Below are 23746 nucleotides of genomic sequence, written 5' to 3'. Positions count from 1 at the left end.
TACAGCGTAGCTCAGTCTATTTGCTGACGAAATTAAATCGTAGGTTAACTATTTGTACAAACATTATTTGTTTGTTTCTTATGGCTGGGAAATGGCAAGAGATATTACTTTCTTATTTCATTTGAGTCGATTTGCTATTTACTGATTTTATTGTAAATGAAGGATTTGTATAAGTAATTGTTTCGATTACATATTAGAAAATTCTCCTGTATAACGAAACAGAAATTATACATAAATAAATTAAATAAGAAAATTTTATTTTTTAGTTAAGAAATAGTTGTTATGATAGAGCTGGAAATTTTTTAAGTATTTGTTACATATTTTAGTTATAAATTGTCCTTTTCGTAGTATGGGTATAAACATTTTGAATAATACAATATACAATATCATAACAATCAAACAAAGGTAAACATATATGTAAACAACGTACAGACTTTGACCTCCACGACAAAAATACAAAAAAACCCAAAATCTTTATCGAAACGCTAACGATACTGCATTCTTAAGAAATTAACAAAAAACCCACCCCAGCCGCTAGCCGCAGAAAACTCGCCAGCTATTTGTGAATCATGTCCACCCCCCGGCGTATATAAAGCGAGGGTTTCCCAAGACATTTCAGTCGCGTCACATTCGCCGTGGGGGAAGGCTGTTCGTCGCTGTCAATGGAAAACTTTTTACGTAACTCAAACGACGAAAATTTTCCAACGTGAAGGTAAGTGAACCTTTTGAAGATCACAACAAAATAAATAAATAAATCACTCGCTATATTAATTAATGAAACTATGTTTGCTATACTTTATACATCGTATAAATGCTTAAAATAATATTTAATATAATATTTGTAATATTCAAAATCAAAATGATTCTTCATTTCTTCACTAATGTAATTAATGTTCTTGCATGCACTTTTATATCGTCTTTTTACAAAACTATAGTAAGTGAAACTACCACCGGTTCGGAATGTAAACCAAGAGGAACCGACGAGAAACTCAGTATTTACTTTTTTCCAACATTTAATACAGTAATGTTACTGACTGTTAAAGTTATTTGAACTTTATTTTTTTATTTATAAATAATATCAATCTATTTAAGATGGATAAGTAATGTAGTAGGGATAGCTTTGTTTAACAATGAAAGTTACTTAAATAAAGTTACGTCGTAGAAGAGTTCAAATTCAATTTATGCAGAAATTTTAATTAATCGAATTTATATATACAGTTAGAAAATTATAAATTATATCACACATTCAAATTATTAATCAGTATTCAACGTTATAAAAGTGTAGAATGAAGTGAGAGAATTATTGTTTTACATAAGAAATCATTGAAATAAGAAATACATAAATGCTTTAATACAATATTTAATGATAATACTTCATGACGTACGTTTCATTACTTATTCATTTCTAATTGACAATTAATAACACCATACCCTACCAAAGAAACACACTCTATGTTATTTATCTCCTTATCATTGTAGAACACAATAATATTATATTTTTACTCAAGATAGAAGAACACAATAATATTATATTTTTACTTATGTACACAATTTGTTTATTTTTTGCATTAGCAACACTGATTGATGACATTGAAAGTAATATATGTATTTTGTAATATCAGATTCAGTGAGTTTTCGAAAGTTCATTGCACACTTCATATTTATATGCAATAAAAAATCAAAGGATTCCGAAAAATATGCTAATAACTAAATATAAATAAATTTTATAATTATTGATTAATTATTAACATGAAAATGTTAAGTAAATCTTAATACATTTAGATACGCTAAAACTAGTAACGATTATTTAACGTAAATGATTTAAATCTTAAACACATTAAAAAGTTATGACCGTAGCAGAGTCGGATCGCCTAGTCCATTAATAAAATGAAATAGTACGCTCATACCTAATATTTCGTTCCGGGATAAAATCATGGGATGATATTATTATAAACAACGTAATCTCTTTAAACTCATATAAGAGTTGTGAATTTTGTTTTTTCTTTTCACTTTATTTACTTTGGCAAGGAAATAAAAATTTTAATTAACTTATAAGTTTTCTTCGCAGAAGCACATTTTAAATATATGTAGGTTAATAGTCTACCTTAATACATTCTTTAAAGTTATAAATACAATTAATTCGAGTCACTTTTTCAATTTGTTATACATTGTTACTAAAATAAAGTTGTTTCATTTTGTCAAATATGTAATATATGACAAGTACTTAAAACTTATAAGGAAGTCAAGGTAAGGCCTAAATTATTTATTTATATCATAATTTGTATCAATGCTTATATATTTCAACATTCAGCTTTGCTTTGGTCGTACAAAAAATCACAGGACATTTTAAGTTGGATTCTAGTAATTTCATGATTGCTTATATTTTGAACATCACGCCCTTGTTTGTCGAACTTCTATTAATTTTATTCGGTTTTCATTAGAATTCAAAGTTTTAAAATGGTTCTGAATAAATTCAATTTTAGGCGAAACCTTGTACAATTACTATTATTATCGGAATTTAAAAATGTTTCGAAGTGATACTATAGATACTAGTCATATTAGTTATGTTATATTATTATTTTTACCAAACTAGGATTTTTTTTAAGAAATTTGAAAGTCTTAAAAATCTACGACCAGAAGAACTTAACTTACTTTTTTATTGTGTTATTTTGTTCTTAACTATTGTTAAAAAAAGTAAAAAAACTCATTTTCACCAGTTGAAAATAATTTAACCAAATGAAAATGAAAATTATAAACACAATCAGTATCAATGTTATATAGATTTATAGCAGCAGCTCAACCCGACTTCGTGCGGCTAACAACAACATTTGATAGTTGGAACAATAACAGCCTGTAAATTTCAGTGAAAAAATCAGCTTGCTTGGCTTGAACCCGCAAACATTGGTTGAGATACACGCTTTCTAACCACTGGTCTGTTACGGCTCGTATAGGCAAGATTTATACAAAATCCATATTTAAAATGTCCATAAAAAGGAATTCTTAGAAAATAAATCTAAGACGCAAATCTCAGCTTTCTGTACTAGATAGTTTTGGCTGTGCGTTTATAAATAATAATCAGTCAGGAAAAATGGTTTTATAAACATACATTACTTTATAAATAGCAGTGAGATAAAATATTAATGTATTGACAGATATACATATATCATCTTATTCTGAAATTGAATGCTACGTTTCAATGCTATTATAACTACCCAATTTTCAAAAAGGGCTACAACAGACTTATGATAACCAAACAATGTAATAATGATTTATCTTTCTAGATATCTACCTAATGTTTATAAACTAAACATAAGGTATTCCCAACAATAGCGTTACATAGTCTAGAATAAGGTCTTACATTACCTTTGTGAAGATTGATATATTTTCACACGCCTCCTTATTCAATTGTAATTGTTAAGAATTATGAAAAAAGCCTTTCATTACAGAATATTACAATAGACGCTAAATTAGGTATATATTTTAACAATTAATTCTCTATACAGAACATATGTTCCTTCCCGCGCTGAATAGTTATCTTTTATTAAAACTATGTATTGTTTAGTGGACACGATAATCTTGAAAATAAAATCTTTTATTTTATTATTACCTATATAGGCGAACCTAACAGTAGATTATGTATATTTCTGTATGGACTATCAAAAATAATAACGCTTCGAAAAAAGTTGTGGTCAAGAGCTGGCAAGGACACTCACACTAGTATAGTTATATGACGTTTGTAGGAGTGTCAAACGTAGGTGTTATGCACACCAATATAAAAAGGCTTGTTTTTCATTTTATTATTTTGTATTGAAACACTATTTATTTATAAATAATCTAAATAAATAGTTAACCTTTTGGTTATTTTATTGTTTAATAGTGCAACTTGTAATGCCAATAGTATTAAAAATAACTCGTGAATAATGTCACTATTTATTTTTAATACTTAACGTGTACTCGCTAAAAATACGACACATGAAAGGATGACAATTAATAGAATAAATTGATTATGATACCTACAGTGAACGTCGCCGCATTTATTCAAAAGATTTATAGGGATTTTGAAACAGGTTTTGGTTTGATTTAATTTCATTGTATACTGACATCTTTTCGCACGTATAACTTTTTTTTTCGTATTTATATATCGCCGTTTTCTACCCGGCCAGTGTCTTTTTCACCATCTTAAATACTTCTTTGTTATATAAATCGTAATAATTTATTAAATCCTTCTTATTTTTCTTCACATTTATGGTTGGAACTATTCAAAATAGGACCATAACTGATCTTCTAGGTGCAGCTATCGTCCCATAATCACTGAGACAAAAATCAGCTTACGCTAATAATATATAAGATTTTTTCGATCCAATTGATACACAGAATAATTATGCTATTATGTTTTTAATTTATTATATTTACATTTTAACTTTTTTTTACTTTGTTAAAGAAACAGTATCAGTCGTTTATAGATTATATATATCTTTTTTTTTTTTAAATAATCATAACTAATTTTCTGCCTAAACTACTGCTAACAACAACAAACAACAACAACAGCCTGTAAATTCCCTCTGCTGGGCTAAAGGCCTCCTCTCCCTTTGAGGAGAAGATTTCGAACATTTTCCACCACGCTGATCCAATGCGGGTTGGTGGAATACACATGTGGCAGAATTTCTATGAAATTTGTCACATGCAGGTTTCCTCACGATGTTTTTCTTCACCGCAGAGCACGAGATGAATTATAAAGACAAATTAAGCACATGAAACAGAGGTGCTTGCCTGGGTTTGAACCCGCAATCATCGGTTAAGATGCACGCGTTCTAACTACTGGGCCATCTCGACTCACTACTGCTAAACTTGTGATATATTTATACTGAAATGAACTACTTAGTCTAGGCTTTGGAATATATTATAATTTGGTTACTAAAAACATAAACACCCACCATTCTTCCCTTTAATATGCCAAACTAAATGCCTAACAATAATATTAGAAAGGTAATCAAAATTAAATTATTCTAGTTATTTTTTAGAATTCGACGAAGCTTGCCTGGCCTTGATCTAGAACAATAACATTCAGCCTAAACTGAGGCTTTTATTATTAAAATCGTTTTCAATCGAATAACATGGGCTGACCTTCAATTCTAATTGAACGATAACATTGCCGAAACGGTGTTAAAATAAGAAATTTTTGATATTTTGAGCCATATTTACGTGGACTTAGCATTTACGTAAACGATTTTTTAAAAGTTTCCCAAGTTAATTTCCCAATTCTAGTAAGTTATAATGATTGCGATACATGCCCTTCAGTATTCAGTATAAACTTTACGCACCAATAAAATTAAATTACAACAGCATCTAGTTTAAATCCAATGGGATGTTTCAGAATTTGGATAACATACTTTTGACGTAACATGACGGTATTCGTATTATCTGAGAATTGTATGTGTTTTTATTCTTATATCAAATTTTACTGACGACTACTAAAATAATTAATAGACATAAATGATTCAATTAATTATTGGTTAATTCTCTTATTATGTTTAGACTAATATCAGGTTCAAACTTTGAACAAAATCTATCTAAATCATAATATTTAGCAAGTTAATCAAAATCAAACGTCTTATTAAAGTAGGCGAGGACTTTGTGCCATCGAATCGACAGGAGACCCAGCATATTTGCCTTTTTCGTACTCAATAATCGTATCAAAATAAAATAAAACTTTATTCAAGTAAACTTTTGCAAGCACTTTTGAATCGTCATTTAACAAACATATTGTATATTAAGTGAAGGCCAAGGTTCGGAAAGTAGATTCTATCTGAGAAGAACCGACAAGAAAGTCAGTAGTTACTCTTTTTCGACATTTAAAAATATGAAGTCATGTTAGTTAAATACAATATATTCGTAATTACGTATATATGTATTTACAGCATAAACAGCAAACTCAAACTCAAATTACTTTGTTCAATATAGAAGTATTACAATTTCTTATTGATGGTCAATTGAAACAGTACCACCGGTCCGGAAAAGATAATACCCTCACCTGAGAAGAACCGGCGAAAGAAAATCAGCGGGGTTTTTTTTTACTGACTCATATAATAGGTTGGGGAAAAAGTTTCTTCGTATTTTATATGAAAATTAAAAAGTTTTTTTTATAGTTTATTTACATTTGACTAAAGTATGTACGTGCAATTTTGTTCCATAACTTTTTGCCATCTTGTTGGTAGTGACATGATCCCATTGCTGTAAAAATTTTGGGGCTTCTGATCGAAAAACTGCGACAAGTGGTTTTGGCAGTCCTCTCGTGATGTTAACCTGACACTGCCTAAGGAATTCTGCAGAGACCGAAACAGATGAAAATCTAAAGGTGCAAGATCAGGACTATACGGCGGATGCATTAATACCTCCCAGCCAAACTCTCGTAATTTTTGTTGAGTGGCTAAAGATGTGTGAAGTCTAGCGTTGTCATGGTGAAAAACCACACCCCTTCTGTTGATCAATTCTGGCCGCTTTCTCTCAATTTCTTGCTTCAATCTCATCAATTGTTCGGAATACAGTTCTGAATCGATGGTCCTGCGGGGCGGTAACAGCTCATAATGAATGATGCCCTTCCAATCCCACCATACACACAGCATTACCTTGTTGCGAGTTAATCCGGGTTTTGCCACAGTCTGTGAAGCTTGACCGGACTTTGACCACGATCTTTTTCGCACGTTCTTGTCGTATGTGATCCACTTTTCATCACCAGTTATCAGCTTCTTCAAAAATGGTTCGGTTTCATTACGTCGTAATAAAGAATCACAAATGAGTACACGGTTCATTAGGTTTCTTTCAGTGAGTTCATGAGGCACCCATATATCGAGCTTTTTTGTGTACCCAGCTTTATTCAAATGAGTCAAAATCGTTTTGTGGTCAATTGCCAGTTCTTCAGCTACATCGTAACTACTAATATGCCGATCTTACTCCACTTTTTCAAAAATGACATCAATTTTGTCCGTAACAGGGCGACCAGAGCGAGATGCATCTTTGATATCAAAATTTCCGGCTTGAAAACGCTTAAACCAAACTTGCGCTATTCTCACAGATACTGCATTAGGTCCATAAACATCACAAATTTTTTTCGCGGCTTGAGTTGCATTTTTACCTTTTTTATAGTAAAATTTTAAAAAGTATCGAATTTCTTCTTTAGATTCACTCATTTTAACATCAAGAAAAAAAAATGAAAATCACACAAATTCCTAATTTGAATTTGGAAGTGCCTTCTTTAAAATTAAAACTTTTTAATGATACCAAAACCAGCCAGATACAAATGGTATAGCCAAAGAGATTTTATTACAAGTTCATACATACTATATGCGAAAAGACTTTTTCCCCAACCTAATATTATATAAATAAGCATAAACATCAATCTTCTTGTAAATTTGCCTGATTATGACTATATTTAAATGAGCTTTAATGTTGTTTATCAGTGAATATAAAATGGTCGGCGTATTTTATTACGTGGATATGAATAGACTGAAAACAATTTAGTATTAGATTTCTGTTTTTCCATGCTTTTCTTGAGGATAAAGTTACCTGTACTTTTCTTTAGGGATTGAATAAATCTTGTTTATTTTTAGTTTTTTCGAAAAGATTCTATTAACAACTAGCGACGTGACCCGACTTCGCACTGATACTTAATCGTTATCGTTACATTATGACCAAATTACATAGAATCATAAATTGTAGCCATTTTTTTTTTTACAATGAAGCTGTAAGAAATATTAACTATTCCTTATATCGTCAATGTGCCACCAACCTTGGGAACTAAGATGTTATGTCCTTTGTACCTGTAGTTACACTAGCTCACTCACCCTTCAAACCGGAACACAACAATTCTGAGTACTGTTATTTGGCGGTAGAATAACTGATGAGTGGGTGGTACCTACCCAGACGGGCTTGCACAAAGTCGTACCACCAAGTATGTGTTACTGCCTATGTGTTACTCTAATATATGACTATATTACTATAAAATTTCAACCAAATCCTCTTAGCATTTGTTCGTGAAAGTAACAAACATACATATCCTACATATACATATCCTCACAAAGTATCCCATTTATAATATTAGTAGAATAGGATACTTGAAGTTCCAGCTTGAACTTATTTTGTGATGCTGCCTGAAATAGTGTATACCTTTACATCTGTGACGATGAAGTGAAGGGCGTATTAATGATATAATATTATAAATTCAAAAATGGCTTCGTTTATTTGGTTATTTACCCTTTCGAGCTGTAACGACTCAACCGAGTATCATAAAAATTTGCATACGTGCTGTCAGGGGTAGAGAAAGGTCATGGGATACCTCAGTTCCGCTTCTATAATATGAGTTTGCATTCCATATTTATATTATAAAGAGGTCAAAATATTTGTATGTATACATAACATGGCACATGTTAACTCCGGAATTAATGATCTTTTTGACGACCTCCATGGTCGAGTGGTGTGTGCACCGGTTTTCATGGGTACGCCACTCTGAGGGCCCGGGTTCGATTCCCGGCCGAGTCGATGTAGATTACCATAAGTTTTTTGTTTTGTCTTGTCGTTACTTCTGATTTACATAACACAATTGCTTTAGCTACTTGCATTGAGATCAGAGTAATGTATGTGATGTTGTCTCATATATTTACATTTTTAACTAAGAAAACAAAATTATTCTAGATTGTTATCTATGTTAATGAATAAATGTGAAAATAACTCGCTCTGTAGACATACAGAGCGAGTTATTATTATTTTATTATTATTTATACGAGTTTACATAAGAGCGACAGCTCTTTCACGACCAAACCAAGGAACAGAATTTGATGAAATTTTCTGTGAAGCAAACTTGAGCTCCAAGAAAGGACATAGGCTACTTTTTTTTCTAATATATGATAACCAACCCCTAAAACGTGGGCAACATTAATAAATTACTCTCGTGGGAAGCCGGCCCGAGTGGCTAGTAAAATGATACTTAATAGAATAATATAAAGAATACTAGTTTCATTCATTCACATTATCCATAATAATGAACATATTTCATTTTTATATAAAACCTTTTTTTGCAATAATACTGTTTAAATAAATTATATATATCGAGTTAGTGTACATTGATTTTAATTAATTAATTGAAGTTATATTCCGAGGTTAGTTTTGTATACATCTTACAAGATACTTAGTGTATGTAGGAATCTTTTTATAAATTATAGCTTTTTCTTTTAATAAACCAATTTTTTTTCGTTGTCTCTGACATAAAAGTTTAAAGCCTAGTTGCAAATAATTACTAAAGTTATCTGTGTCTATGCAGACCAAGGAATTATTCGCGGTTAAAATTAAAAATAATTATTATACCGGAAAAAGTTAAATCAAGACATTTCTAATGAAAGAAGGGAATATAAGTCACGCAACCAGAGGTGTTACTGTTAACAATTAACGCGAAACGTAAAACTTCGAAGAAAAATAATCGTGATAGTGATCGCCGCGTAAGGTTCAATGGCCTGTTACCTGAGCAATGAATATATTATTATTATAATAAGTAATATGATTATATTCTTATATATTTATATATTATTAAATATAAAAAATAAATCAATGGATAAATTATATAAAAACCGGTTGTATTTGTGAAATCAAAATTTGAAGTTATTTTGTTAAGCAATTTGTTTCGAAAAACTTTGACTATTTATAACTTAATTGATTGATTAACATTTTTTATTAAAATAAGAATTAACAACATTAAATGCTTAAATATATATATATACAAATACAATACATTTTTTTTATGTTTACTAGAATTTATAAACATGTACTACTTGGTGGTAGGGCTTTGTGCAAGCCCGTCTGGGTAGGTATCACCAACTCATCAGTTATTCTACCGCCAAATAACAGTACTCAGTATTGTTGTGTTCCGGTTTGAAGGGTGAGTGAGCCAGTGTAATTGCAGGCACAAGGGACATAACAACTTAGTTCCTAAGGTTGTTGGCACATTGACGATGTAAGGAATAGTTAATATTTCTTACAGCGTCATTGTCTATGGGTGATGGTGACCACTTACCATCAGGTGGCCCATCTGGTCGTCCACCAGCCTATACCACAAAAAAAAAACATGTCTTTAATATTTTTTTGTACGATTATCACTAAAAAACCCTCTTTCAAATGAACTTTCTTTTATTTTCTAACAGCTTGATATATATAAAAGCTTATATGTTCAAAGAAAGATAAAACAGTAAGCATACATCATGAAGAACAGCAAATTCTGCTGCACTACCAAATCTATTGGGGTCATCTGTCAACCTCGTTAGGTAGGCTAGTTTACTTAGCAGTTACTGGCAACTTTCAGGAATTTTCGCATATTATCGATATATATTTCTATCCTTAAGCCTCCTAACAATTAAAACATGCATAATATTATTATAATTTTGATGATATAATTATTTGGATATCGGAGTTACATGTATCCAACCTCAATTTAAGCCAAGAAACGATTATGATTAAAAATAATGTACAGTACTATACACACTAAAGGCAATAATTATCAGTTTTGTCCTTAGTTTGCATGTTAGATTTATTTAACGTGAGTGGTCTTCGCTCTGAATACCAATGTTACGGGGCTTATAACCAAGGCCGTAGCAAAGTAGAGCAAATATGGTAACTACTGGAACTTGCAGCGCCAAGTGATCAAAATAAAATATTGCCATTTTCTTAAATAGCAAATTCACATAGGTAGAAATTATTGGAATAAACTAGATACATATATTTTATCTCAACACACTAAGGACTCAAGGACTAAGGAGAACTTTTAATAGATATCCCTTATTTATGATTTGGCTTATGTAGATGTCAGACTTTTGCTCACTTATAAAATCACCAAAACATTAATTAAATGGGTTCATCTAAATCAGTTCTCTCTAATATTACAGGAAGTTTTCAGTTTTAAAGCAATTTTCTTAGGAGTTTTCTTTAAATTTTAGTAGAGCACGTATGGAATAATTTATATTTGGAACAACGGCAACTTTTGTTAAGAAGGTTCGCGAAATACCTATTGTAATCGTGACACACTTGACACAAGCGATTTACTATTTTATTAGACGGAGCGGAAATTGCAAAAAAATATTTAAAACGAAACTTGTATGGGTAAGAGCATACTAAGAACACTGTTTTAACGTAACGTGTTTATGTTTTATTGGAGTGAAACGCTTCTCACGCAAATTAATAATTTTAAATATGTATAATTATATTTAATTCGATCAAGGGTCACTGACCTTAGTATGTTCTATTCAAGGCGAAATTGTGACTTAACGAAATAAAATTAGGATTTTTTCATACCATATGTTCGAAAAATAAAACATTAAATACAATCATAAGAAATCGATCCATACTTCACTAACAGAATTCTACCTTACTAAATTCACCATATGTACCTTGGCAGTAACAGTACCGCGTCTGCATTTCAAAGATTGATCAGGCGTAAATTAGTACCTAACTACCTCGCTGAAGACCTATGTGTACTTAGTTTTCGTGTAAACTAAATTAAAGAGGGCATAAGAATCGATATAGTTTGTTGCATAACATTGCACTAGCGACAAGTTCGATCCACTGCCGTGAATTATTTAACCCCATGTAGGTACCATGGCTAATTTTAAACTGGCCAATTGACCGCCTTAGTCTTTACCAAGCGATTTAACGTTGACTATGAAAGGCAAGAGCAAAGTATGATTATTTATTCAGTATTTCTTTATAACTCGGCCGCTACAGTCCGATTGATATCGACTTGGGAGTTGTTTGTATTTAGTAAATGTCGTTTTAATTGTGACAAATTAAATGCAACGAATAAACAGTGCTTTTGTTTTTATAAGTTAAAATAATGGTCTCTGAGTATGACTTCGATTTTGGAATTAAAAATATATTTTGGTTTTAAAGTTTTAACGATATTCGTTCATTTCTTTATAGTCATTTGTATCGATTTAATAACAATACAATCGATTTTGTACTTTTTCTACCATTTGGACAATATTATTACATTTTAGTTTTTGACATCTTAACATCGACATTTTCATAATTTGAAATTCGAACGAGAGGAATTAGCATTATTTAACCAATCAAAAGCTGAACACACATTTATAGGTAAAGCCGGCGATACATTTGTTGTGGTTAGATATATTTTTTAAATGTTGGAAACAAAATAGAGTAACTTCTGAGTTTCTTGTCGGTTCTTCTCGGTAGAATCTACTTTCCGAACCGGTGGTAGCATCACTTAATATAATTGTTAAATGACGATTCAAAAGTGATTGTAAAAGCCTACCTGAATAAAGTATATTTTGATTTGATCGATTACCACACATTTAAGGGACTACTTACAGCATCTTTAATTCCCGCTAAGTATGATATACTTATATACGCCCTTTGTTTAGACTATATAAATTCAAATATGACAGATTTCCTTAGAATTTTTAAATGTTTTTTTTTTTCCTTTTAAGGGCAAAATTTACAAAAGTCAGTTCAGTTCTTCAACGATATTTAACTAACGTATTTTTTTACGTGATAAGAATATTATTATAATAGATTTTTGAATCGAATTACCGTCACAATAAATCAACTATTTCACGATTAACTATTAAAGAGGATTGCCAGTAAGAATATTGCTATTGTAACTAACATCTATAAATTTATAGACTAGATTTTTGTAGATATTTTGAAGTTGTAGTCGCCTTCAGTCAGCCAGTCGGCTTCACCCTTGTTTGAGGTTTTGGTCAAGGACAAGTACTAGAAAAAAAATATTTAGCATGGGACAGGCTATAATTTCAAGCTGTCTTCATACCATGGACTTTAGTTCAGTGGTTTGGCCGTGAAAGAACAATAACAGACAGAGTAACTATCGCATTTAAAATATTCGTGTAGATAAAACAATGTTTAATTTAAAGCAATTATTTAATTTGACTTTTCTTTTCAGGCATCACAATGCGCAGAGCCGATCGCCTGCGTGGGGTTCTATTTGCACCGTTGGATATTCCGTAGTCAAAAATTTTCATATATTTTAACGAGCACGACAGCTGCTGTGATGCTGTTCTTAAAATTTTATTCACGTCCATTCATTAGGTTTTTCTATTTGATGTCGGTGTATGCACGGCAACGCGCACCTGAATCGGCGTGTGTATTCGTGCTCACTTGAACGAGTAGACACGGCGACCGGGCTAGTGTAGCCTACAGCCATAGGCGACAAACGTGCACACCCGGCCTTACCTTCCCATCCTTCCCAGAGCCTCACAGCTGCTGTTCGAGTCATTTCGCCTTAGGTAGGGACCATAGGGCCACTCTTTACGAAAAGTGTAGAATCGTCATTTGAATTAGAAAGTTTTCTGTTATTAGGTGAGACGCTCAATGGTCAGCGTCTTATCGAGTTTCGACTAGGCCAGGAAGCAGAGTCGGAACAGGGGCTGTCGGTAGCGGCAGCCGAGTTAATGGTGCGCGCTGAAGCGACGCCGAAAGCACGCCGTCTACGCTACACGCTCTGGGCGTTCACCGTTCACGGGAACTCGAGCGTGGGCGAACTCGCCGGCACTACAGAAGCCGGGGGTGTGTTACTAACGTTATTACGTAAACCTTTCATATTTACAATACATCCTCCGGCCTAGCTAGAGAGCTAGGCCGGAGGTTAGATGTCAAGGGCAATTAATATAAAAATTTAGAAGGATGATAGTATGAAGACGTATTTTACTTAAAAAGCAATTATTCAAATCAATGCGCTTTCGAACCTTTGAAATATTTTAAATATACATTGATATTTTACAATACGACATCGTGAAGGTGGTAGAAGCGGTCGGGGATGGCAGCGTGTAGACGTAACGGGCGCCGCGCGGCGATGGGCGGCGGCGGGCGCGCTGGAGCCGCTGCGGTTGCTGGTCGACTGCAGCGGGTGCGCGGGCCGCGTGCGGCTGCGGCTGGGGGGCGCGGCGGCGGCGCGACCGCTGCTGCGGCTGCGGGTCGCGGCCCGCGCGCCCCGACGCCGCCGCGCGCTCGACTGCGATGCCGCCGCCCACGGCCGCTGCTGCCGACAGACATACTACGTGAGCTTCCGCGCGCTCGGCTGGGACGACTGGATCGTCGCTCCTGAGGGCTACTACGCTAACTATTGCCGTGGCGCGTGTGAGCCATACCTCAACTATCACTCGCAGGTAATATTCCGAGATTTTGTACATGCATTGTGCTGTGTACGACTTCACTGAGTTGTTAAGGTTGTGTGAATTGGAATTGCTTTTGAATAATCATATGTTTGAAAGTGCCCTTTAAGTAATTTCGCCAATGACGCAGGTGGTGGAGGCGGCACGGCTGGAGCGCGCCGCGTGTTGCGCGCCCGTGCGCTTCTCCGCGCTCTCGCTCATCTACTTCGGCGCCGACTCGAACATCATCAAACGCGACCTGCCCGAGATGGTGGTCGAGGAGTGCGACTGCCCGTAGCGGCCCTGTACATAGCCTCCGCCGCGTCGCCCCGCCTCTCTCCCGCCGCCCATGCGGCAACGCTTTCGCCGCTCGAATCTGATTTAATCCGAATCGATTATAAATAATATTCTCGACTTGTGTAATATTTTGTTCCTCGCGTTCGAAAGACTGTATCCTAAAATCGAATAACAGACCGTCTGCGGTCGACGCGCGTCGCGGGCGCGGTGCCGCTAAGACGTTTTGCATTCGGGCGCGGCGCGGCACACGCGTGCTGCGAGTTCCGTTGCGTTACGAAGCCGTACCTCAGTGTCGCAACCTGCCAAATTCCCTCGCGAGCACGCGTGTGGCGAGCCGCCGCCGCGACGGCCGCCGCGCGCCGCCGGTGCGTGTCGTGTGTAGACGGCCTAAATAATTAAATATGCCGTTTTCTTTCACCCCGTTTGGTGATCGCTTGTAATTATTGTAAACTGTATTATAATAATTATTATAATTATAATAATAATAAATCAACTTTTTCATAATTATTACGACTTCTTTCATTTATCATCACCCACCAAATATATATATTTTTTTATATTCATGTAATAATGTATATTACATGAAAAAATGCCTTGAAAAAATTATGGAAATAGCAATATATTTTACAATTAACAATTTATATTTCCAAAAAATGTTAATTGATGGAAAGAAAATATATGTATATAATTACTTTTAACCAAACAAACCTTCCTTTACATTGATAAAGCAACATCATATCAAGAAATATGGATTATTTAATGAATACTTATAGTAAAATTTTCTCGGAGCTTAACTTATTAAGCCATGAATACTCATTTGCACGCGGATATAATAATAAAAAAATATATATATTATGTTTATATATGTTATCAGACAATAATTGCAACGAAATTTGTTTATAATTAATCTAGCTAAATTGTAAATAGTCGATAAATACTATCTACATTGGTTGACAAGTAGTTCATACAATTACTTTACGGTGACTTATATATTAAATCGCATATTGGCTTAAATTGTATTGTTTTTTTCCGAAACTCTAACAAATACATTTGTAAGTAATTAATTGAATTTCGTTACCCTGTCAAGGTTGTATAAAACTTTTTTTTTATTTATACATAGGTAAACTAACGACCTATCCTGACATTTTTGTCGATAGAATCTCCATTCAAACCAATGATAGATTTTCATATATTATTCTCACTTCAATTATAATTTATGTTATTATAATGATTAATATATGAAAAGCCTTATTAAATTTGAAAAAATCTAGTGGCAATAATAAAAAAAAAAACACTTTACATCGACACTTTGCTGGGCGTAAATAATAACTTAATAATAATAGAGCTTGAACTTTATTATTTACGATATATTATAAGAAAGATTTATTATAGACGTCTCAAATTTTGAGTCGCTTTAACATTATAAATTATTAACATTTAACCTCCGTGGTCGAGTGGTGTGTACTCCGGTTTTCATGGGTACGCCACTCTGAGTCTTGGGTTCGAATCCCTGCCGAGTCAGTATAGATTATCATTCAAATCAAATCAAATCAATTTATTCAAGTAAACTTCACAAAGAAGCGTTTTTGAATCGTCAACAATTAAATACTACCACCGTTTTGGAAAGCAGCTTGTAGCGAGAAGAAACGGCAAGAAACTCGCATAGTTGCTCTTTTTAAATAAACAGATTTACAATGCTGTTGTAAATGTGCAATTTACAGTAATTAGTGTCCTATGATGGAACCCGAGCCTATCTCCAGTCGTTTCTTTCTAAAAAGTACTCTTTTAATGAATAATATGATTTATTTATTAATTTAGTCTTAATACTCTTTTTAAATTTTGAGAATGGTAAATTCATTATATTCGTTTTCTATACTGTCTTGGGTCTGGGTGTTTGTGGTACTTCGTTACTTCTGATCTCCCATAACACAAGTGCCTTAGCTACTTACTGTGGGATCAGAGTAATGTAATAATATGTGATGTTGTCTCATATATTATTATTATTGATCATGGAAGAGATGGTATTATTATTTTTTATAGCAAGATAACAGACGCCGAACGAATGAGCAACCTGATGGAAAGTTGTTGCCGCCATTAAAGTATATTACTAGCGTCCCGTCCCGGCTTGCAATGCAATGGTGATACAGAATGTATTACCACGTTCACAGTTTTTCAGTCGCTATATTGTGCGTATAATATACACATAAACTTTCCTCTTAACAACAGCCTGTAAATTCCCACTGCTGGGCTAAAGGCCTCCTCTCCCTTTGAGGAGAAGGTTTTGGAACGTATTCCACCACGCTGTCCCAATGCGGGTTGGTGGAATGCACATGTGGCCAAATTTCTATGAAATTTGTCACATACAGGTTTCCTCACGATGTTTTCCTTCACCGCTGAGCACGAGATGAATTATAAAGACAAATAAGCACATGAAACAGCGGTGCTTGCCTGGGCTTGAACCCGCATTCATCGGTTAAGATGCACGCGTTCTAACCACTGGGCCATCTCGACTTGTCTTTCTTCTCAAATAACTCTATATTTAAAAAAATCGCATTAAAATCCGTTGCGAAATTTTAAAGATCTAAGCATACATACGGACAGACAGCGGTAAGCGACTTTATTTTATACTATGTTATGATAGCGATATTACAATCGACCTTCCACTAGAACATTTAAAATAAATATCGACGGATACTAATAAACCAAGTTGCAGTTATTACCAACAAAATATTATTCAATTCATCAAGAATGCAACAGACAGTCACAAATTAGTTACCCCATGACAACCTTAGATAGATGCCCCTTGCTTTTACTAACCTCTGAAAGGTGACGTCACTGATGATTACGTCACTCAAATTTCGTTCCATAATAATATATGAATTATTCCTTAGGCCGTATATGTTCCGCTAATTTTACGAACTATGACTTTGTTTCTTGTTATTGTAATTACATCTACAAATGCCAGGTTAATATATTAAGGATATGATTCGTTTTACCAGGAATTCGTTTGCTACGTTTCGCTTTTTATACATAGTATTTTTATACACAATAGTTTTCTTTATACGAGGTCAAAAATCGAAACATAATGCTAAGGATAACAAATACACAACTACACTACAATTATTAATAAACATAATAAATACGATATTCTTTATTGTAAATTGTAAAATATTGTAAAATATTGTAAAATTATGAATGCCTGCGCGGAATATATATGCGAACAAATCTTTACTCTAAAATCAAAATTTATACAGCCACAGCTTGCTGTTAAAAATACATATTTTTAGTTCTCATTAAAAAGTATTAGTTTTTTATCTTAAAATTATTATTATTATGAGTCTATATCTATAATTAAATTAAGGAATACAACAACGTCAGCCTGTAAACTTCCCACTGCTAGATTAAAGCCTCCTCTCCAGAGAAGGTTTGGAAGACACATGCAGGTTTCCCCACGATGTTTTCCTGCCAACCACGAGACGAATTATAAACTCAAATTAAGCACACGAATATTCAGTGGTGTTTGACTGGGTTTGAACCCGCAATCATCGGTTAAGATAAACGCGTTCTAACCACTGGGCCATCTCGGCTCCAAATTAAGGAATACTAGAACTTTTTTACTATCTGCATGTATTTTTCCGAATTTATAAATAGAATAAGATCTACCACGTCATTTTATCTAAGAGATTTTTTAAGTATCCTAAATCATAATCCTAGTTTCTCGTATAAAGGTCATCGCCCACGCGCAAATATCAATCAAACGTAATAGACAACGTTTATTATATGAAAATGTTAATGGAAATAGAAAATCCCGCTCAATGTAATAAATATGTTGACATGTATCAATTTCTTCCTGAGGACCTATTCTACTTATACGCTTTCGACTATTCATTACAAAAATATTTTTGACTGAATATACTGGTGACAATCTAGTTTACTTTAAAGTGTGTACACCGGTTTTCATGGGTACACTCCGAGGTCCCGAGTTCGATTCTCGGCCGAGTCGATGTAGGAAATTCATTAGTTTTATATATTGCCATGGGTCTGGGTGTTTGTGGTACCGTCGTTACTTCCGATTTTCCATAACAAAAGTGCTTTAGCTACTTACATTGGGATTAGAATAATGTATGGGATGTTGTTGACAATATTACATAAATTATAAAACATAAGTATGAAGCTACGAGATACTAGTTGACTTCCAGACTGGAAATATTCTACACATAATTGTATTTAACTAAGATAACTTTGTATTTTAAATGTTGAGAAAGAGCAACTACTGGATTTATTGACGGTTCTTATCTGTAGAATCTACATTCCGAACCGATGGTAACTTCGCTTAATATATATATTTTTTTATGTTATAGGTTGACGGACGAGCATAAGGGCCACCTGATGGTAAGTCGTCACCATTACCCATAGACAATGACGCTGTAAGAAATATTAACTATTCCTTACATCGTCAATGCGCCACCAACATTGGTAACTAAGATATTATATCCCTTGTGCCTGTAGTTACACTGGCTCACTCACCCTTCAAACCGGAACAACAATACTGAGTACTGTTGTTTGGCGGTAGAATAACAGATGAGTGGGTGGTACCTACCCAGACGGGCTTGCACAAAGCCCTACCACCAAGTAAAGATTGCAAAATGACGATTCAAAAGCGCTTGTAAAAGCCTACTTGAATAAAGATAACTTAATTTTGTTCGTAGAATTGTACCCCTGCTTTGTAATGAAGTACAAGCTTTCATTTGTTATCTATATAAGCGCTTGGTAGAACACAAGCGAAGTTATAACAATCATATCGTGACGAACATAATCTTTTATAATCTAAGTATATGTTTAAAATATTAATTTCATGTAAAGGTTATATTATATCCGTAACATTCAAATCTTTACAAATCTATTTTTAGATAATTTCTTGTAAGAAGTATATATTTGTTGAACAGTGGCGGATTTACAAATTTGCCGCTAGTAGGCTAGTATGCTATTCCATTTTGCCGCCCCTACTGACTTTTGAAATTCAATACGTTAGTTTAGTTCCCAATCATATTAATTACATTTATTATGAAATTGCAACTTTATGATTTGTGTTCTATCGTCCTTATTACATCGACTTTTTCCCGTTATTAGTATGATTAAAAAACTAGTTGATATGATATTTTTTTATTTCTATAAGATAAAAACAAATTTAGTGGCGGCAAATTTAGTCCAAATTTGCCGCCCCTCTAAATCAACCACCCTAGGCTCCAGCCTACTTATCCTATTGGTAAATCCGCCACTGTTGTTGAAATTCCTTTTACCGATTTTAAAAAGTATAATCAATCATTGTAACTAGAGTTTTTGATGCGTACACGTCGAGGCATTTTCTATACATTTTTTGAACTGCCGTATTCAAAGTGTGTAACTGTTTTGAAAACAAATTAACTATAAATACATAAAATTGACTTCCGTAACACAATTCAACTTCCTGACAAACAAATATAACGCACGGACTTGATACAAAGTTAGCAAACAATTGTTTACGAACAGGCGCCGCGGTGTCGAGAGCTGTGCGATTCGGGTGCGTTTTGCGATCGATGGCTCTCGCAGACGCACCGGCGCCGGCCCGTCAACTGTCGGATGCAACATCGTATGTAACGGCCTATTGGAAACTTGAGATGATTCCAAACATTGTGAAAACTATACCCTTTGAAAGTAAACATGCTGAGTGATTAAAATCAATAAAGTAAAAAAGAACACCAATATACAAAAACTAGTGAGAAATATTTATTACACGGTTGTATTATACGGTAATAAAAATATATAAAAGCCTTTAGATATATTTTTTTAGGAAAGCTTAAATATAAATGCTTATAAAATTACAACATATGAAAACATTATAATAGTTGTAAATGCACCAAGATATTGATAATTCCCTTGTTATACATTATAACTCATATCATGTATATTTTATGTAATAAATTACATATTATAACAATTACGAAGGCTAACGAGGCTATTAGGGGGTGTTTTGCTGTAATAATACATTTTTATAGTATATATTATCAAAACCGTAGTAAAAATAATACAAACAAAAATGCAAATAGTTAATTTGAAAATATATTTTTTGGGATTAGTATTTAATTATAAACTTTGTATATTTATTGAGATATAGCAAGTTCTCGCAGAAGCTGGAAAAGTTCTGGTTTGTTAAGGATTTATTAACTATGTTGTTGTTATATGACCACTACATACCGCAACGCTTCCCAGCATCCCGGCGCCCGCCGTCCTGTCTACCGTCACGTGTAAACAATCAGTAAGATAATACACCACAAACAGATCCCAGCCTGCCGCCTTGCATTATTACGATTGCTCGTTTAAATTAATGATCTTTTTTATAGTCAATTTACGTTATAGTGCACTTTTACTTCTTAGGGATACATTGTTGAAAAAATAATGTATAAATCTTCGTCAATGTCATTTTTATCTGTGTATGAAACACAGATAATAATTACATAAGTTTTTTATTTTACAGAAACTAAGTTTCAGTATTATTACAAGTTTTTAAAATTGGAACAGTTTTTTTTTTATTGAGACAAGTCTTGTATATTTGTAAATTTTAATTGATTTGTGTAGTTTGTTATTTATGTATTTTTTATATACCATATTGAGTTCAGATTTCAAAATGTGTTAACGGCTCGTAGGTGACTTTAATATTTATTTTTTCATCTTTTTCACCTTTTCAGCAATTCCTTCACATTTTCTATGCCAGCCTACGTACACGATTATTATAATAATGAAATAAAATTGTGAATAGTAACGATTTTATATTTTTTGATTTGTATTGTATAGGTTGGCGGACAAGCATACAGGGCCACCTAATGGAAACTGGTCACCATAACCCATAGACAATGACCTTGTAAGAATATTAACTATTCCTGACATTGTCAATGCGCCACCAACCTTGGGATCTAAAATGTTATGTCCCCTGTGACTGTAGTTACACTGGCTCATTCACCCTTCAAACCGGAACACAACAATACTGAGTATTATTATTAGTAGAATAACTGATGAGTGGGTGGCACCTACCCCGACGGGCTTGAACAAAGCCCTACCACCAAGAAGAATATTTCTGTAACTGTAAACATGTAAAATATTATTTAATGTACCTTATGTCTCATTTAATGCTTAATGTCTGTAATTAAGAGTGCTTGTTCTGAAGCAAAATATTAATATAAGTGTATATAAGATGTCAATAAAATAAGGAGATACTCATTATTTATTTCGTCTAGTCTTTCTGAACTCACTGAATGTAAAACATCATTCATAGTAAATTTTTCGAAAATCCATAGTAAATATCATAGATTATTAGAGCTCTTCACTATAAATGATATCGTGTCAATTCGATATCCAATGCATATATATATATGTTTGTTGTATATTTATTTATGTTTATTTAGTTTTCGTCATCTCGTATCATTTAAGGGAGTTGTTTTTTTATGTATCAGCAAAAACTAGCTTTTATATATCCTTCCTTGGAGTTCAAGTTTGCTTCAAATCAAATTTAATTTGATTTGAAGCAAACTTGTTCATTCGTTCATTGGTTCAGTCGTGAAAGAGCGACAGACGGACAGACAGACAGATAGAGTTACTTTCACGTTTATAATAATAGTAAATTTTTAACATAAGAATTAACAAAATTAAATGCATACAAATATGAACTAAAACTAGTTACTGTATAAATCTTGACCGCGTGGAATGGTGGCAATAGTGGCAATAACGATGAAATTAATTAAAATTTACATACGTTTCGAATCAAATCAAACACTTTTGAATCGTCATTTTACAATTAAATAAAGCTACCACCGGTTCGGAAAGTAGATTCTACCAAGAAGAATCGGCAAGAAACTCAGAAGTTACTCTTTTTTAACATTTAAGAAATACAAAGTGATGCTAGTTAAATACAATTATTTGAATGAATAGGTATATCCTGTTTTAAAGTCAACAGGTAATTAGTTCCAAGCTTTTTTATCATCTATTAAATCTTGTATCGAATAATATGCTTTTTCTACCAGTGTATTTTTTACAAACGATTTAAATTTACTAAACTAAAGTTACAAAATGTCTGCGGAGAAAGAGTCTTCGATTTTTCCGTATACATATTTCTACGTAATATAAGTATTTCATTCAAATTCATGACTATCATTGTTATTACCTATCACGTACTACTATGTTTTAGGGATATATGTATATATATATCCCTAATATATATATACATAATATGTTGTGGTGGTAATAACTTAATAGTAACTATATTTGTGGCTAATTGTAAACCAGCAACTGCATAGCATTCCTTGAGGTTTGTGCATCAGCATAACATCATGCAGCCAATGTCTATAGATTAAATAAAAATAAAATATATATTCTACAAAATATCGTTCAAATTTTACATAGATTATCATGGAAAAAATACTATACTTACTACAATGTAAACTCTATATAACGACACTGAACGGACTGTGCATTTTATGGCGTTATAGAGAGTGGTCGTTAAATGAAGAGAAGAAAAATCAGAATTAAAAAAAAAGTTTATTTTAGTCTATTGTTGGTAGTTATGTACAAAAAATATATATCTTATTTGAACGCTATTGCGTATACTCTGTTATTTTTGTCTGACGCCTTTTGCTGCACCAGTAATTTTGTTGTATATTTTTAATTATTTTATTTATATCTGATATAAAGGAAGTAATTTTCCAATAATTTAGCTGCGTTCAGAACTTCTTTAACGTTCGGTGGAGGCTTAAGCTCATCCGTCTCATCTTCTTCATCTCTTTGTTCTTGAACCTCAGTTTTTCTCACTGAATCCAAAATTTCTATGTCTGTGAGTGAAGCCGTTGTAAGCAGGCAGTTGTCTACTTCGATGTAGGTTTGAAAATTTACTGTATTTCCTGCCATGTTGACCTGCTGAATCCACTCAGTTAAAGGAAGGTCGTCGTCGCTATAAAACTCAAGTTCTGTTTCCACCTCATCAGTCGTAGAATACATATGATAACGTTGTAATCCATGACTCCTACTTATAAGGCATGGTCACTGTCTACACGTGCAAGCAATCCCAATTTGTAAGCAAATGAACGAATTTCTTAGAAAGTTCCTAATGCGTGGTGCCGACATTCGAGTTTATTGAGGGCTAGAATAATAAAGTGACAAAAGAACGTACACAGATGCGCAGTTTTCAATTTTAGCAACTTAAAAGGTATTTTTTATTTCTCAATTGTTGTCGTTATTGAGAGTGGGTGTGATGCTATGTA

At 33.3% G+C, this 23746-nt stretch overlaps 1 protein-coding gene across 2 annotated transcripts; it reads left to right on the top strand.

Moving 5' to 3' along the window:
* Positions 1–628: 628 nt before the first annotated feature.
* Positions 629–14879, top strand: LOC124535727 (inhibin beta chain). Of its 2 annotated transcripts, XM_047112041.1 has the most exons (5): positions 629–712; positions 12956–13019; positions 13372–13578; positions 13810–14177; positions 14314–14879. In XM_047112041.1, the coding sequence occupies exons 3-5, from the start codon at positions 13464–13466 to the stop codon at positions 14458–14460; spliced, it is 630 nt and encodes a 209-aa protein (XP_046967997.1). In that variant the 5' UTR covers positions 629–712; positions 12956–13019; positions 13372–13463; the 3' UTR covers positions 14461–14879. The 2 variants fall into 2 exon arrangements, with proteins under 2 accessions (XP_046967997.1, XP_046967996.1); XM_047112040.1 differs by having other exon boundaries at positions 12956–13578.
* The last annotated feature ends 8867 nt before the right edge of the window (positions 14880–23746 follow it).

The sequence above is a fragment of the Vanessa cardui genome, chromosome 15, assembly GCF_905220365.1.
Source record: "Vanessa cardui chromosome 15, ilVanCard2.1, whole genome shotgun sequence".
Lineage (NCBI taxonomy): Eukaryota > Metazoa > Arthropoda > Insecta > Lepidoptera > Nymphalidae > Vanessa > Vanessa cardui.
The sequence above is the reverse complement of the archived record's forward strand: the minus strand, read 5'-3'. Positions and strand labels throughout refer to the sequence as shown.

Excerpts from the sequence above, each read along its gene's own strand:
- LOC124535727 (XM_047112041.1), top strand. The coding sequence starts at position 13,464 with ATGGTGCGCGCTGAAGCGACGCCGAAAGCACGCCGTCTACGCTACACG. Across the intron at positions 13,579-13,809 it reads CGGCACTACAGAAGCCGGGG|GTGGTAGAAGCGGTCGGGGA; the intron begins GTGTGTTACTAA and ends GACATCGTGAAG. Across the intron at positions 14,178-14,313 it reads ACCTCAACTATCACTCGCAG|GTGGTGGAGGCGGCACGGCT; the intron begins GTAATATTCCGA and ends CCAATGACGCAG.